This window comes from Delphinus delphis, chromosome 1, assembly GCF_949987515.2.
Source record: "Delphinus delphis chromosome 1, mDelDel1.2, whole genome shotgun sequence".
Lineage (NCBI taxonomy): Eukaryota > Metazoa > Chordata > Mammalia > Artiodactyla > Delphinidae > Delphinus > Delphinus delphis.
Window position 1 is genome coordinate 18,124,612 of NC_082683.1, and position 13,781 is coordinate 18,138,392.

Below are 13,781 nucleotides of genomic sequence, written 5' to 3' on the forward strand. Positions count from 1 at the left end.
TAAAACAGATAACCAACAAGGACCTACTGTATAGCACAGGGAACGCTGCTCAATATTCTGTAATAACCTAAATGGGAAAAGAACTTGAAAAAGAATAGATACATGTATATGTAAAACTGAACCACTTTGCTATACACCTGAAACTAACACAACATTGTTAATTAACTATGCTCCAATATAAAATAAAAATTCTTTTTAAATGGGTGTATTTTAACTCTTTAGTTGAACAGAATTGAAGCCTGGGACAGCAACATCAAGAATCCAGATCAATTATTAACATAAAAAAATAAGACTCAGAAGTATTTTGAAATAAGCAAGACATTCAGTCTTTGGAGTCCAAGTGGTATTGGCCACAGTATGAGTATGGGTGGTGATAGCTTACAGCACCCATTTCTCAGAAGCTGACTCTGATCCCTGCTCCCCACCTCCTGTTAGGAATCTCAATCTGTCATCATTTCATATTGTAATTGTTTTTCTGTTCTGTCTTTCCCCACCAGATTTAAGTCACTCCTCGTCTTCTTTATCTTCACACCCCAGTATCCAGCCCAGTGCCCATCGTGGAATAGAAGCCCAAGAATTGCTTATTGAACTGAACTCAGTGAAAGATTTTTGGAATAGTTGAGAGGCCACTTGGCCACTGTGAGAGGCTCTGTGACTCTGCAAGCCAAAGAGGTCGCCAGGGTCAGAATTCTCAGGTATCTCCTACTCCTGGTTTATGGAGAGAGGAGAAGTATCCCTCTGCCCATCCCTCTGCCCCCATGATCATTCCTCCCCCAAAATGCAGATAAAAATGATGCGAATAGTGGTAAAGCAAGTATGTTCATACCCCAAATCCACTTCAGTTACAGTGAAGTGGTACCACAGCCCTAAGAAGAAGGCACAATTAGCCCCATTTTACAGGTGAAAGAACTGAGGCCAGGAGTAGTTCAAGATATGCCTGAAGGCACACAGCTTAAGAAGTATCAGGGCACAGAATTTTATTTACTATGTGCCAGTCACTGTTCTTAAGGCTTATAAATAATCCTCATAACGTCCTTATGAAGTGTGTATTGTTATCACTCCCTCTTTACATATGAAGAAACTGAGACTCAGAGAGTTTAGGTGCTTTTCCCAAGATCATAGGGCTGGTGATGGTGGAGCAGGTTTTGAGCCAGGCCAGCCTGGGTTCACCCTCTCAACCACTCTGCTACCTTTCCTTCCTTCTGGATATCGTCTGAAAGCCTTGGCTTCAGCATGTATAAGTAAGATAAGAACACCCATATCTCAGAGTGGCTGTGAGGATTAGATCTGCGTGTGGGCGTCTGGAACACACTAGATACCAAGGAAAAAGAGGTAATAATTTTTGTTCGTCTTTAGAACCGAAGCTGACAATTGCAGCAACTGGCCACCAGGGGGAAATCGTGCGCTGAAGACCTAATACCTTCCCAGGCCCTGGTTCCATGGTTAAGAATTCCACTGAGACCTTACTTTCCCTGTGCCCAACCCTGTAATCAATGACATCTCACCAGTGCAGAACCTCACAGAACTAACCTTCTTGCAAAAGAAATAAGGTTTAGGCCTTAAACGCATCCAAGGCCCCTTTGACAACACCAGTTCTGGGAGGATGTATGTTGTGGGGAGCCCAGCTGTGTCCCATTTTGTGGTGGCAGTGGTGGGGGGTGGTGATTATCAGTAGTGCCCCTTCTGCTGGAGGCCGGGCTCCTGGAGCCACAGCTGCAGGGTGAAGGGTGGCAGGGAGGGCTTTGAAATTGTCTCCCTAGGGATTTCCATGGTTACAGATTGATGCCGGCAGACCACTAGGCTGGGTCCTTTATCTGTATTGTCTCGTGGGGAGACAATTGGCTTTAGGGATGGGGGGGCCCTCCATGCAGATCACTGCTGCAGCAGGGCCCTTGTGTGCCCTGCTCTGTGAATCTCCTGACCCCAGCTGCTGGGGCTGAGAGACTGGGGCATGGGGGTCAGCCTTGGCAATCACTCCTTGCTTTAGGGTACAACACTACTGCTGCAGAGACTTGGGAGAGACCATCTTTCAGGCTCCAAGACAGCAAAGCTGCAGAGGCCACAGGGTGTTCAATAAAAAGCACACACTTTGGAGTCAGCCCTGAGTATATCATGATTCTGACTTGGACAAGTTATTTTACCTGCCTGAGTCTCAGTTTCCTCATCTGGAAAGTGGGGGCAGCACCTGCTTTATAAAATTACTGTGAGGAAGCATTAAGCACAAAGCCTGGTGTCAAGATGCTCAGAGAGGACCTGAGCTCAGACGGGCTCATAGCATATCCGGGTCATAGGACCAGCTCTGTCACTCACTCTGTGGCTTTAACCAAGGCCCTTCTCCTCTCTGGGCCCTAGCTGCCCCATGTGTGACTTGGGGACTTTGAAAGGTTTGTCAAGGATGAGATGAAATGATGATAAGAAAATGCTTGGAAAGATAGAAATCAAACCCTGAACACACAACTCTGCCTCCCAGGACTTAAAGGAACTTGTAATATACAGCACATGATCACAGGGGGCATATGGCACTTGGGTGAGTTGAATCTTTGGAGCTACGGCAGAAAAGGGAGATTATTTAGGAGGCGGGACATGCAGGGTCTCAGAATCAGGGAGTTATTCCAGAAAGATCTGCCACCCTGATTAACAAAAGAAACAAAAGCACAGAGAGGGAATTCCCTGGCGGTCCAGTGGTTAGGACTCCCTGCTTTTCATTACTGAGGACGCGGGTTTGATCCCCAGTGGGGGAACTAAGATCCCACAAGCCTCAGGGAACAGCCAAAAAAAAAAAAAGAAAAAAAGCACAGAGAACTGAAGGGACTCAGCTCTCTGCCACCCAGTTTAATCACCTTGTCCTGTCACCAGCTTCTTCTCCAAGGAAAGGGTGTGTCTAGGTGGAGAGGAAAGGAAGGAGTAAGGGAAAGTTATTGTCACTTATGGGACACGTTTAAATGAGGTTAAGTTGATCGTTAGCCCCATTTTATAGATAAGGAAACTAAAGATGGCTATTATGGTTATTCAACTGGATTGGCCAGCCAATGTATAAGACCCCAAAATAAAAATAATTTGCCTGCAGAATGGAAGACAGAACTTGCTGAAGGGAGAAGTAAAACAATCCCTTCACCTTTAAATAATCAGCAAAGGGACTTCCCTGGTGGCGCAGTGGATGGGACTCTGCGCTCCCAATGCAAGGAGCCCGAATTCGATCCCTGGTCAGGGAACGAGATCCTACCTGCATGATGCAACTAAGAGTTCGCATGCTGCAACTAAAGAGCCCACGTGCTGCAACTAAAGAGCCCACCTGCCACAACTAAGACCCGGTGCAACCAAATAAATACATATTTTTAAAATAAATAAATAATCAGCAGAGGGAATCAAAAACTTTTAAATGTCTATCACTCATCCTTCCATTAAGATGCACTTAGCCCAGAGTCTTGCACACAGTAAGTATTCAGGAAATGAAAGTTCTTATCACCACTACTGTTTTTATTAAATTTAGTTCTACACATTCAATGCAGGGGATACAAAGGTAAATAAAACTCCCTCCTGTCTTTGAGGAATTCAGCCTAGTGAGAGGGAAAGGAAGGGTGCAAAAAATAATCTCTTACACCTGCTGGACTTTACAATGTACAAACCACTTTTACATGCACCATCTCACTGAATTCTCAAAACAATCTCATGAGGAAGGTATTTTTCCCATTTTAGAGATAAGGAAACTGAGGCTCAGTGGGCTCCAATGACTTGCCCAGACATTGTAAAATATGAATAAAAAAGGAAAGAAGATAGTTTTAGGAGGAAAACCACCTTTATTGGATTAAGAGATGTGTTTAAAAAGCAATAAAGAAAAACAAAGCAATAAAGTGTATTAATTATATAAGGTACAAAGACCATAATCCTGTTTTATTAAAGAATATAAAAAAGATACCTCTTACTGAGTTAAAAAACCAGCCAGGCTTTGAAGAACTCTCACTTATGGAGCAATGACTACGTGCCAGGCACTTTTTGTGCATTTCTCTAATCCTCACAGCAGCCCTGAAAGGTAGAAACGGTTAGCCCCCCTTCACAGATGAGAAGCCAAAGCTCAGAGAGGTGAAGCTAGTGCACAGCAAGGAGGGGAGAGAACGAGGACTGAGACCTGGGCTCTGATACTCAGGTTACCAGCTAGAGCCCGGGCTTCCTCCCAGGTCAGTTTTGCCAAGGAAATCTCCTGCTGAGGGGTGAGCACAGCTTCTTGTCTCCCTCCACAGAGCACAGTGAGTGGGAGGGAGGTGCAGGCAGCTCTCCAAGGTAAGAGGAAGCAGCACAGCACAGCATGGCCTTCTTCACAGTGTGTGTGCGTGTGTCTTCATGTATGTGTGTGTGTACACGCCCATGTGTGGCTGTGTGTGAAATTGGCTGGGCTCTGGGTCTCACAAAACCATATTACTTATCTGTACTTCTTCCTGAAATGTCAATTTTATTTTTTAAAAATTGAGACATTACGATTCTATATACAAGCACAGATGGCTATAGAATGTATGAGAACACACTGCACATGGTATGCTAAGATAAGGAATGACAGCTAGCATTTGGGGGGGTTCCTATTACGTGTCAAGCATTAGACTGAGAGTGCTATGTGTTAACTAATTTAATCCTCACAAAGTAGGGACTTTTATTATCCCCATTTTATAGGTGCAGACACTGAGGATGAAGGAAGCTAAGGAATTTGTCCAAGTTCACACTGCTTGTGGGGGACTGCAGGCACTCATAGGCATTTCAGTAGCCAAATATTGTACGTTCAATTGAAAGTTTACTAAAAGATTCACAGGGACTTCCCTGGCGGTCCGGTGGTTAAAACTCCATGCTTCCAAGGCAGGGGGGTGCGGGTTAGATCCCTGGTCAGGGAACTAAGATCCCACATGCTGCGTGGCAGGGCCAAAAAAAAAAAAAAAATCCAAAAGGATTCACAGATGAGGATGATGACGAAGAAGCAGGTGGGTCCTGCCCCACTAGATCTTGATAAAATTATAAGGGCTGCCAAGTTCAAGCATCTCATCTGTGCCAGGTACTCTATCTCTGCTGTCTTATTTAATTCCTACAACAACCCTAGGAAAGAGGTACTATTGGGAGTTTCAGATGAAAAACTGAGGCTCAGAGAGGTGGTCACACAGCTAAGACATGGCAGAGACAGGTCTGTCCTATCACAGATCTCCTGCCACGTTCGGCCTCCAGGTCCTCTGGCCTCTGGGTCATGTCCTTCCTACCCCAAACCCCACACCCCCATTCTATTCTAAAAAGGGGTGCTTTCATGAGTAAGCTGGGCCTGGGTCTAAAGCTCTGTCCTTCCACCAGCTGAAAACACATTTGTCATGAAATAATTACAAATCCCAATAATGAGAAAGTAGTAGCTGGGCATGGACTGGGAGTGTGAAGATCTGGTTTTTAATCTCTAGGTCTGTGAGGGGGCCTTTCCCTATGACATTGGATGAGTTGCTTACCCCCTCTGGGACTCCAGTTTCTCCATCTGTGAAACGGGACTATTCCTAACTCCATCTGTGACTTACTGAGTGCCTCCATGTGCTGGCAGGCTTCTCAGTGCTTTACCTTTAGTTCCTCACTAAATACTCAGCAGGACTCTGTGGTGGCTCTGTGCTGGTTCTCTGAGGTTCAGAGAAGTAAAGGAGCTTGTCCAAGGTGGCAGAGCCTGGGAGTGGAGATGCTGGACTGCAGCCCTGCTTTTTAAGCCCCTGCACTATTCCTCAAGGCACCAAGCTGTCCTGCTGATCAGATACTCCTGTGGATATGTGAAAGGCCTCTGAAGAACACACATGCTAGACAGGCAGTGCTGAGATGCTGGGATTGGATTATGCCAACAATACTGCCACCCGGAAAGATGAGGAATCTGACAACCATACCCAGCAAGCTCTGCGGATGGCATCACCCAGGGCCTACCAAGTGCCAGGCGCTTTACATATGTTGTCTGCTTTAAACATCACAGCAGCCATCTAAGGCTCTGAGAGGATAAATAACTTACCTGTGATGGCATAGCTAATACGTGACAAAGCTAGGATTTCAGCCAGCATCTGTCTGATTCCCAAACTCACAGAAAGTACGGGAGGGCTGTGGGGTCTGGCTGAGGCCAATTCTGTGTGACCATTGGTTTGTACAAAGTTAAAAGAACTGCAGGGAATTCCCTGGCGGTCCAGTGGCTAGGACTCGGCGCTTTCACTGCTGTGGCTCGGGTTCAGTCCCTGGCTAGGGAACTAAGATCCTGCAAGCCGTGCGGCACGACCAAAAAAATATATAAAATTAAATAAAATTAAAAACTGCAGACATCAACACGACTGGATGTGGAAGCTATGTCGGAGACCTGGGCTCTGACACTTACTCCAGGGACCTTTGGCAGATCCCTTAATATCTGTGAGCCTCACAGGGGTGAAATGGAGGCAGTGCTCCGGTCTCACATTACCACATAGACTAAAATGCTGTGTACTAGTGAATGGCCTCTTTTGAACACTTTCTTGCTGCTGTCTTTGAATGTGGAGTCAAACTTTTCGAGGGAAATGTGATGGACAGGAGTCAGGACCAACATTTAGGTCCCTCAGGGCCCACCTGGATGAACCCTGGATGGAAGCTGGGATCAATCCTTCATGCATCTGGACCCAATGCAAGAACTGCCAGGGGCCCTGGTGGGGAAGAGACGTGTGTGAGCGGTGGTGGTGGAGGGGACTGTCTTGACGGTGCCTAAGTACTTGTCTCCTCCCCCCAGAACCTATAGTGGCCGAGTACCCAGTGTCTTGAAATCTTTTCTTTTTTTTTTTAAATGCTAAAAATGGCATAGGCTGGAAACAAAACCAGGTTCAGGAAGAACCTGGATCGGTGAGCGGGCAGGTTATTCTGGGGAGTCTGCCTTGGGTACCCCCATTGCCACACAACACACACTTGTAGCCCCAAACTGACCAACGGCCAGCTGGCCAGCGACCACCTCGACTTAGGGTAATGAGTTCCATATGCTTCCATAAGAACCCAGCTGAGCTCTTCCCCAGCAGTTCTTAAAAAGTGTTCTCTCTCCTCCCTGGCTTCACTTGGCCACCCTTGTTTCATTTGCTCCTAATGAGGGCGCGAGGGAGGGGGCTGGGTGGCAATGACAAGGAGACAATGCTTTAGGGAGTCACCATTCCCTGACTTCACATTACCACATCCTCATGTGGGGGTCTGCGCAGTCCACCAGCCCCCGGCAGTCCCTCTGTGAGAGCTGTGTGATCCCTGAAGCCTCTCAGGGCCTCAGCTGCCCCACCTCTAAAGTGGGAGTAACAATCCTTGCTCTGGGGAGGCAGAGTATCACACGAAGTTTCCTAGATACAAAGTTAGGAGGCATGGGTTCGAGTCCTGTCTTTTTTTTTTGGCCAAGCTTGCAGGATATTAGTTCCCCCACCAGGGATTGAACCTGGGTCATGGTAGTGAAAGTGCTGAGTCCTAACCACTGGACCGCCAGGGAATTCCGTCAAGTTCTGTCTTGACCACGAGTTTGCTGTGTGTCCCTGAGCAGGCTCCTTCCCCTCTTGGGCCACATGTGTGACCTCTAAGGGTCCTTCCATCCCTGACAGCCTTTAGGTTTATGAACAAATGACAGAAAGGTACAGGGAAGAGCATCAACTTACCCGTTAAACATGGGTGGCTCCAAGGCCGGATCCCTTGGAAGCCCAAGGCCTCCCTGCCATGGCCAGTGTTACTGCCAGTCTGACCACGGTCTGGCCCGAGGAGGGTTTTGCCTCCAGGCTCTGGGACAAGGTAGGAGCAGGGTGGCATTGAGGACAGGGAGTGTCCCAGTTGGAAGGGCAGCTCCACAGCCTGGGTGATGCAGGGAGAGGCTATGGTCAGCCCCCAGCCATAGAGGGATATGAATCCGAGTTCAGAGAGCTACAGCGCTCCCTTCCCCTTATCTGGCTTACCAAAGGCAACCCCTAAATCCTGGTCTCTGGGTGACCTACTACCCTGATCCAGACTGTCCACTGATTCTACCCAAAGACTGACTCACTAGCCTTGGCCGATGATGCTATTCAGACTAACCCTCACACCCTGTCTATTAAGTCCAGCCACAGACTGACGGCTGCCAACTTCTACCCACACTATCTCCAAACCTTGCCAGTCTGGCTGAACCCCAATTCTGGCCACACTCTGACCCCTCACTCTACTTTCAGACTGACCCTTGATTTCGGTCACAAAGTGACCCCCTGACCTTGCCACTGACTGACCCTTAACAGCAGAAATAATCAGAGAACAATTAAATGCTAAACTCCAAGTGAAATAGACAGGGAGGAGAGTCGGGCGGGGTGGGGAGGGAGACTGGGCGGAGGGCAGAGGCTTGGCGGAGGGCACAGGCTTCCCGGAGGACCCTGGTGGGCCTGGGGCCACACTCGGAAGGTCGGAGAGGCCTTGTGCGGGGCACGTCGCAGGCGCTCGAGGAATGCGAGTTGCCTGAAAGAATGAAGGAAGGAAGGAACGGGGTGCGATCCAGGGCGGCAGCCCGGCCCGGGCAAAGCTGCCGAGGCAGGAAGCGGGGTGGGGGCGCGCCGAGGCTGCAGCGGCCCAAGCGCAGCTGGGGGCAGCGGGAGAGCAGTCGGGTCAGCAACTCCGCTGGGTGGGGGGCCCCCCAGGCCGGGAGGCTGGGAACCGGGAGGCCGCGCTGCTGGCAGAGTGGCTGGGGCGCCGCGAGGCTCCGGATGGGCTGGGAGCCCCGCCCGCAGGCTGCGGAGGGAGCCGGAGCCAGAGCGGAGCCAGCGCTCAGACATCCGGGCGCCAGCGAACACCTGCGAGCGGCCCCCAGGGCCAGCGGGGGGAGCGCGGGTCGTCAGGCTGGGGGCGGGGCCAGCTAGGCTCCGCCCAGCCGGGCTCTGGGCCACGTGGGCCGAGGCTCCGCCCCTGGCCCGGCGCAGAGAAGAGGCTGCGGGGAACGCCTCTCCCAGCGGAGCAGGGAGCGGGCAGAGCGGACCCGGAGGCGCAGTTCTGCGAGAAAGAGAGAGCGAAAGGAGGATTTAGGATGTAGCCTGGGGAATGGATAAGAGTGGTAGCCGTGAGAGGTGATGAGACCGGGAAGACAGATAATTAACGGTTGTCCGGCACATCCACAGCTAAGGAGAGCTGTAACTGGCTTTCTCGGAAAGGGCACCGTCTCCGGTGTCACAGGCATGAATTTGAATCCCTGCTTTGTTACTTAGGAGCCGTGTGGCCACGGGCAAGTTACTTCGCCTGTTCTGAACCTGTTTTTTTATTTACACAGTAAGAATCTCTTCCAAAAGTCCGTTTGTCAGAGCTGATGCAATAGTGAACTGTAAGACTCAGTTAATAGTGAATCTTGTATTTTCAGGGAGCCTGGTAGACGCTTTACGCATGTTATTTTTAATCCGAACCACACACCTGCAAAGGGAGTACCATCATCCCATTTCACAAATAAGAGGGAGACCTGGGGCGGGCTTATGTCTTTCATTCAGCAAGCACTTACTGGGGACCAAATATGTGCCAGGTAAAGGGAATGGTGAGGGGAAAAAATTGGCCTGAAGTAGAAGTAAGAACATGGACTTCGAAGCTAGATGGTGCTGGATGGTGGCTTGCTGTGGCACTTCCTTGCTTTGTGACCTGGATCAAGTTAATCAGCCTCTCTGAATCTGTTTCCTCTGTAAAATGGGAATAATGATACCCACTTTGCTAGGTTGTGGTGAGGATTAGAAAAAATTAAGATAAAATAGAGCCTGGCACCTGGTAGGCATTTGATAGGTGTTTATGACAGAAGACAACTATCCTCTCTGAGTTTTCTCACCTAGGGCCAAATTGCTTTCACTCCCTAATGACTAATGAATTGGTGTGCTGGTTTCGGCTTTTGTCCCAGCCACCTGACCAGCTCAGTCTTGGAGGACCTTACAGGCAATTTCCTTGGAATTAGCTTAATAATACCTTGTAGGTGTGTGATGCATTTCAAAGAACTTTCCCACCATTATCTCTGTCCAGGGAGGCAGCAGTACAAGAACGACCAGCTGCTGAGCAAGGGAGGAGAGAGGCTGTGAGAGGTGAGGTGTCTTGCTCAAGCTCACATGGCAGATGAGCGATTCAGCTCTTCCCAGCCTTCCACAGTCCCACAACTTCCAAGCAGGAAGCAGCATACTGTGGCAGAAAGGGCACAGGACGTTGAGTTCAGTGCCTGGCTTTACTGCAATTAATGGTGTAATGTGGGGCCGGGTGCCTCAGAACTGTTTTCTCAATATCAGCAGTCTCATACAGATGTGGAAACTGAGGCTGAAGAGACGCAGTTGCTAGCTTGCAGTCCAACTGCTAGTATGTGGCAGACAAGGATTTGCACCCTTGTGTGGCTGACTCCAGAGCCAGCAGAGGACACCGAACAAATGATCCAAGGTAGACCCAGCCTGGGTCTTGTACTTACTTGGTTTGAAGCAAGAGTTCCTCACATGGGGTGTGAGGGCTTCCCAGGGCATTGGAGGTATGCTATTGCTCGGCAAAGTTTGTGTGTGTATCTTCTGAAGAGAGCATTCATACCTTACATCAGATCATCGGAGAAGACCAGGAAACAGGTTAAGAACATTGGTCAGCTAGGAGGGTGGTTTGCAGAGACAAAGGTTGCCTCCTCTCCACATGCCCCTGTTCGCCCCTGAAAGCTCACCAGGGTTAAGGCATGAAGGTGGGTGATGACGTGACCTGTTTGTTATGAAATATTGAAGTAACTCATGCCAGTGGCCAACACACATGTGAGATCATATCATAAACAGGAGTCTAGAGAGGCCAGGTGCCTGGTGGAACCCACCTGGGGAAGTGCCAGGTGGGGGCAAAGGTGGCATGGTTTGGGAGTCTTGCCCTCTGCCTGACTCTCAGGCCTGGCTCCATGGAATAGCCAGTCTCAGACCCTGCTCCCGTCCACTACTGTCATAGTCACTGTAGTTAAGGTTAAAATCCCATCTCTGCCTCTCAAGGGGTTGTGTGAACCTGGCTCCAACCCATTATCCATGAGTCTCAATTTTCCATTTCTGAAATAGGGCTAAAGATGCTTACAGAATAGGCTCCCAATGGAGATGTTATGAGAAGGATATACCAGAAATAAGGGCTGTAGGGCCTCTTCCTCAAATTCCCAGTCTAGGCTCAGAGTCTTCAACTACCTGCTGGTAGAGGGATTTGTTCCCATATTTCCCAACCAGCACCAAAATCCTTCTGATCAGAGTGGCTGAGGATTTGAGGGAAGAGACCCCTCTCCTATTTTCTCCAACTTTGAAAGCCCAAGAGAAAATTAAAACAGAGAACATGAAGAGGGAAATGAAACCAAGCCCAATGATCCATTTATTCAATTCTGAAATGGGTCTATCAACCACCAACCCTTCCTGGGCACCAGGTGAGGCTTCTCTTCCACATCCCCTGCTAGAAAGACATCATGAATAATTAATGGCATTGAAGAAGGCAGCCATCTGCTAGTTAGCAAAACAGCTCTCAAAGTACCTAACAACTGAGACTCAGGAGACCCGATTTCTATCCTGAGCCCCCAACTTGCTGGGTGAGCTTGTGCCAGTCACTTCCCTTCTCCAGTCTTCCCTCACTTGTTAAATGAGACAGGACAAGGCTCTTCTTTGCACCCAATGGATGTGGGGCTCCCCCCCTTCCCCAGCCTTAGCTGGGTATTCTCCCATCTCCCTTTTAAGGGAATAAGCAAGTTTGCTTTCCCCAAGCTCCAAGACATTAATTTAGTCCCCCTAAATTCAGTCTTGTGCGAAAGTGTTAGCATTAAGGAATCAAATTACATACACAAGTGTTTAAAAACCGTTTATTATGCAAAATGTTAACTTTTATAAAAAGTTTAATATACATCGCATGGTTACAGAAAGTCACCTTCCTGCAAAAAAGGTACAAAAGCTAAATACTCTATTATAGAGTTCATAATCAGGGCAACAGAGCCTTTCTCCAAGGAGACCAGAAGACCAGCTCTACCGCTGCCTTGCCAGAGTTTGGAGAGCAGCCAGCCCCGCCCCCCATACACCTCCACACACTGAAAGACAGTCTTTAAACTTGGGGGTGGGGTGAGGGCTGGGGGAGGTTGCCCAGCTGGTGCCCAGAGCTAGCTCTGGCTCTTTAGGCCACCCAAGTTCACAGTCCTTCGCTCCCGGGCGCAGGTCCAGCCTCGAGGCAGGGGTTTGGGGAAGTCAAGTGGGCAGGGCGAGGTTGGGGCCCATCCATGCCCTCGGGCTTCCGGCCGTAGAGGGTCCCGGGTCCCAGGCGGAACGGGCGCCAGCACCTGCGTTCTGGGCGGGGGAGGAAAGAAGACCAGGGAGCCGTCAGTTTCCGCCGAGCGCGCCGAGGCGGGGGCCGGCCGCAGACTGGCCGGCGCCAAGGAGGAAACTTGGTCTCTACCTCCAGCTGATAACTCCGCGCCCCACGCTGCCCCCACCCAGTTGGCGCCAAAGGACCACAGGCGGAGCTTGCACCATCCCTCCCTCTTGGAATTAACACTAGCTGGGAGGGGGCTGAAGAAAACACGGATCCTTTAAGGACTCCAAGCTACAAACAGACTGGCTATTTTATTTAGTCGGACCCGCGCCTACTTTCTCGCGTCTTTGGCCACTAGGGAAGGCAGGGACACCGTGTGTTTAAGGTTGAAATGAACACTGGATGGGAACTGGTTCCGTCATTCATTTGATGTGACCACGGGCAAGTCACTTGCACCTCTCTGGACTCGGTTTCCCTAAACCGAGGGGGCGCGGTAATCCCTTAAAAGGCCTACCAACTCTAGGATTTGCCATTTAAGCACCAGCTGCCCTCCTTTCCCCGCCCCCGGGAGAAGGCGTGGATACTCACCTGGAGGCGCCAGGACGTCCAGGTCAGTGGCAGAAGCTCCTTTGGTCGTTGGAGATCACAAGTTCCGGAGCAAGCTCGGCTGTCTGAGAGAAGGAAAACGGGAGAGTTATGCACGGCGCTAGGAAGTTCTAAGGGTCCCGCAGCATCCCTGCCCTGGAGCTCAGCCCCGCCCCTGCTCCAAGCACGCCCACGCGCACCTGGATGGGAAGATGCGGGCCGTCTGGGGGTCCAGGAGCGGGCTCGGCCAGGACCACCTGAAGGTCGAGGATGTAGTCGATGACGCGCTGCAGGATTTCCACCTGGCTAAGCTGAGTGCCTCGCGGGACTCCGGGTACCAGTTCCCGCAGACGCGAGTAGCAGTGGTTCATGTCGTCAAGCAGGCTCAGCGGCTCCTCAGCTGCCGGGCTCTTGCCGCGGCCCCGCGCGATGGCCAGGCTGCGTTCCGACAGGCAGCACACCGCCTCGTAGCAGCCGCGCACCGGGCTCAGCGCCTTCATATTGAGGAATGAGGTTGGAAGTGCCGAAAGAAGAAAAAAAGCCAAAGAACCCCTTGAGCAGCTAGCAACGCGCGCACTCTCACGGAGGACCGCAGTTATAGAGCCCGCCTGGAAGGCACGCCCCTTTATGCAAAACAGCCCGCCTTGGCCCCGCCTCCGTCGACCCTGGGCGTTCACAGCCCGGGTAAATTGCAAACAGGCTTCCTCTGGCGGGTCTGACGCCGAATACCGCGGAGCCGCGGATTCAAAGAATGAGGAAGCGCTGATACAGAGGAGAGGCGGGCCTCTTTGCCAGAAAGGATTTAAAAAATCACTTAAAACCATTAACTTTAAGAATTTGCCTTTTCCTGGCAGCGCCCCAGATCTTAGAGCTCCCCTGCCCCCTGCCAGTCCACCCACAGCCCAACACTGGTTCGAACTCACAGTCCTCCGAGGTCGTAAATCCCCGAACAGCAAAGAAGCTTTTTT

General features: G+C 50.3%; 1 protein-coding gene across 1 annotated transcript; it reads right to left on the minus strand.

Moving 5' to 3' along the window:
* Positions 1–11,774: 11,774 nt before the first annotated feature.
* On the minus strand, positions 11,775–13,389 carry ID3 (inhibitor of DNA binding 3). Its single transcript, XM_059997779.1, has 3 exons — positions 13,014–13,389; positions 12,817–12,899; positions 11,775–12,263 (listed from the first exon to the last, which is right to left on the minus strand). The coding sequence occupies exons 1-2, from the start codon at positions 13,311–13,313 to the stop codon at positions 12,840–12,842; spliced, it is 360 nt and encodes a 119-aa protein (XP_059853762.1). The 5' UTR covers positions 13,314–13,389; the 3' UTR covers positions 11,775–12,263; positions 12,817–12,839.
* Positions 13,390–13,781: the final 392 nt, after the last annotated feature.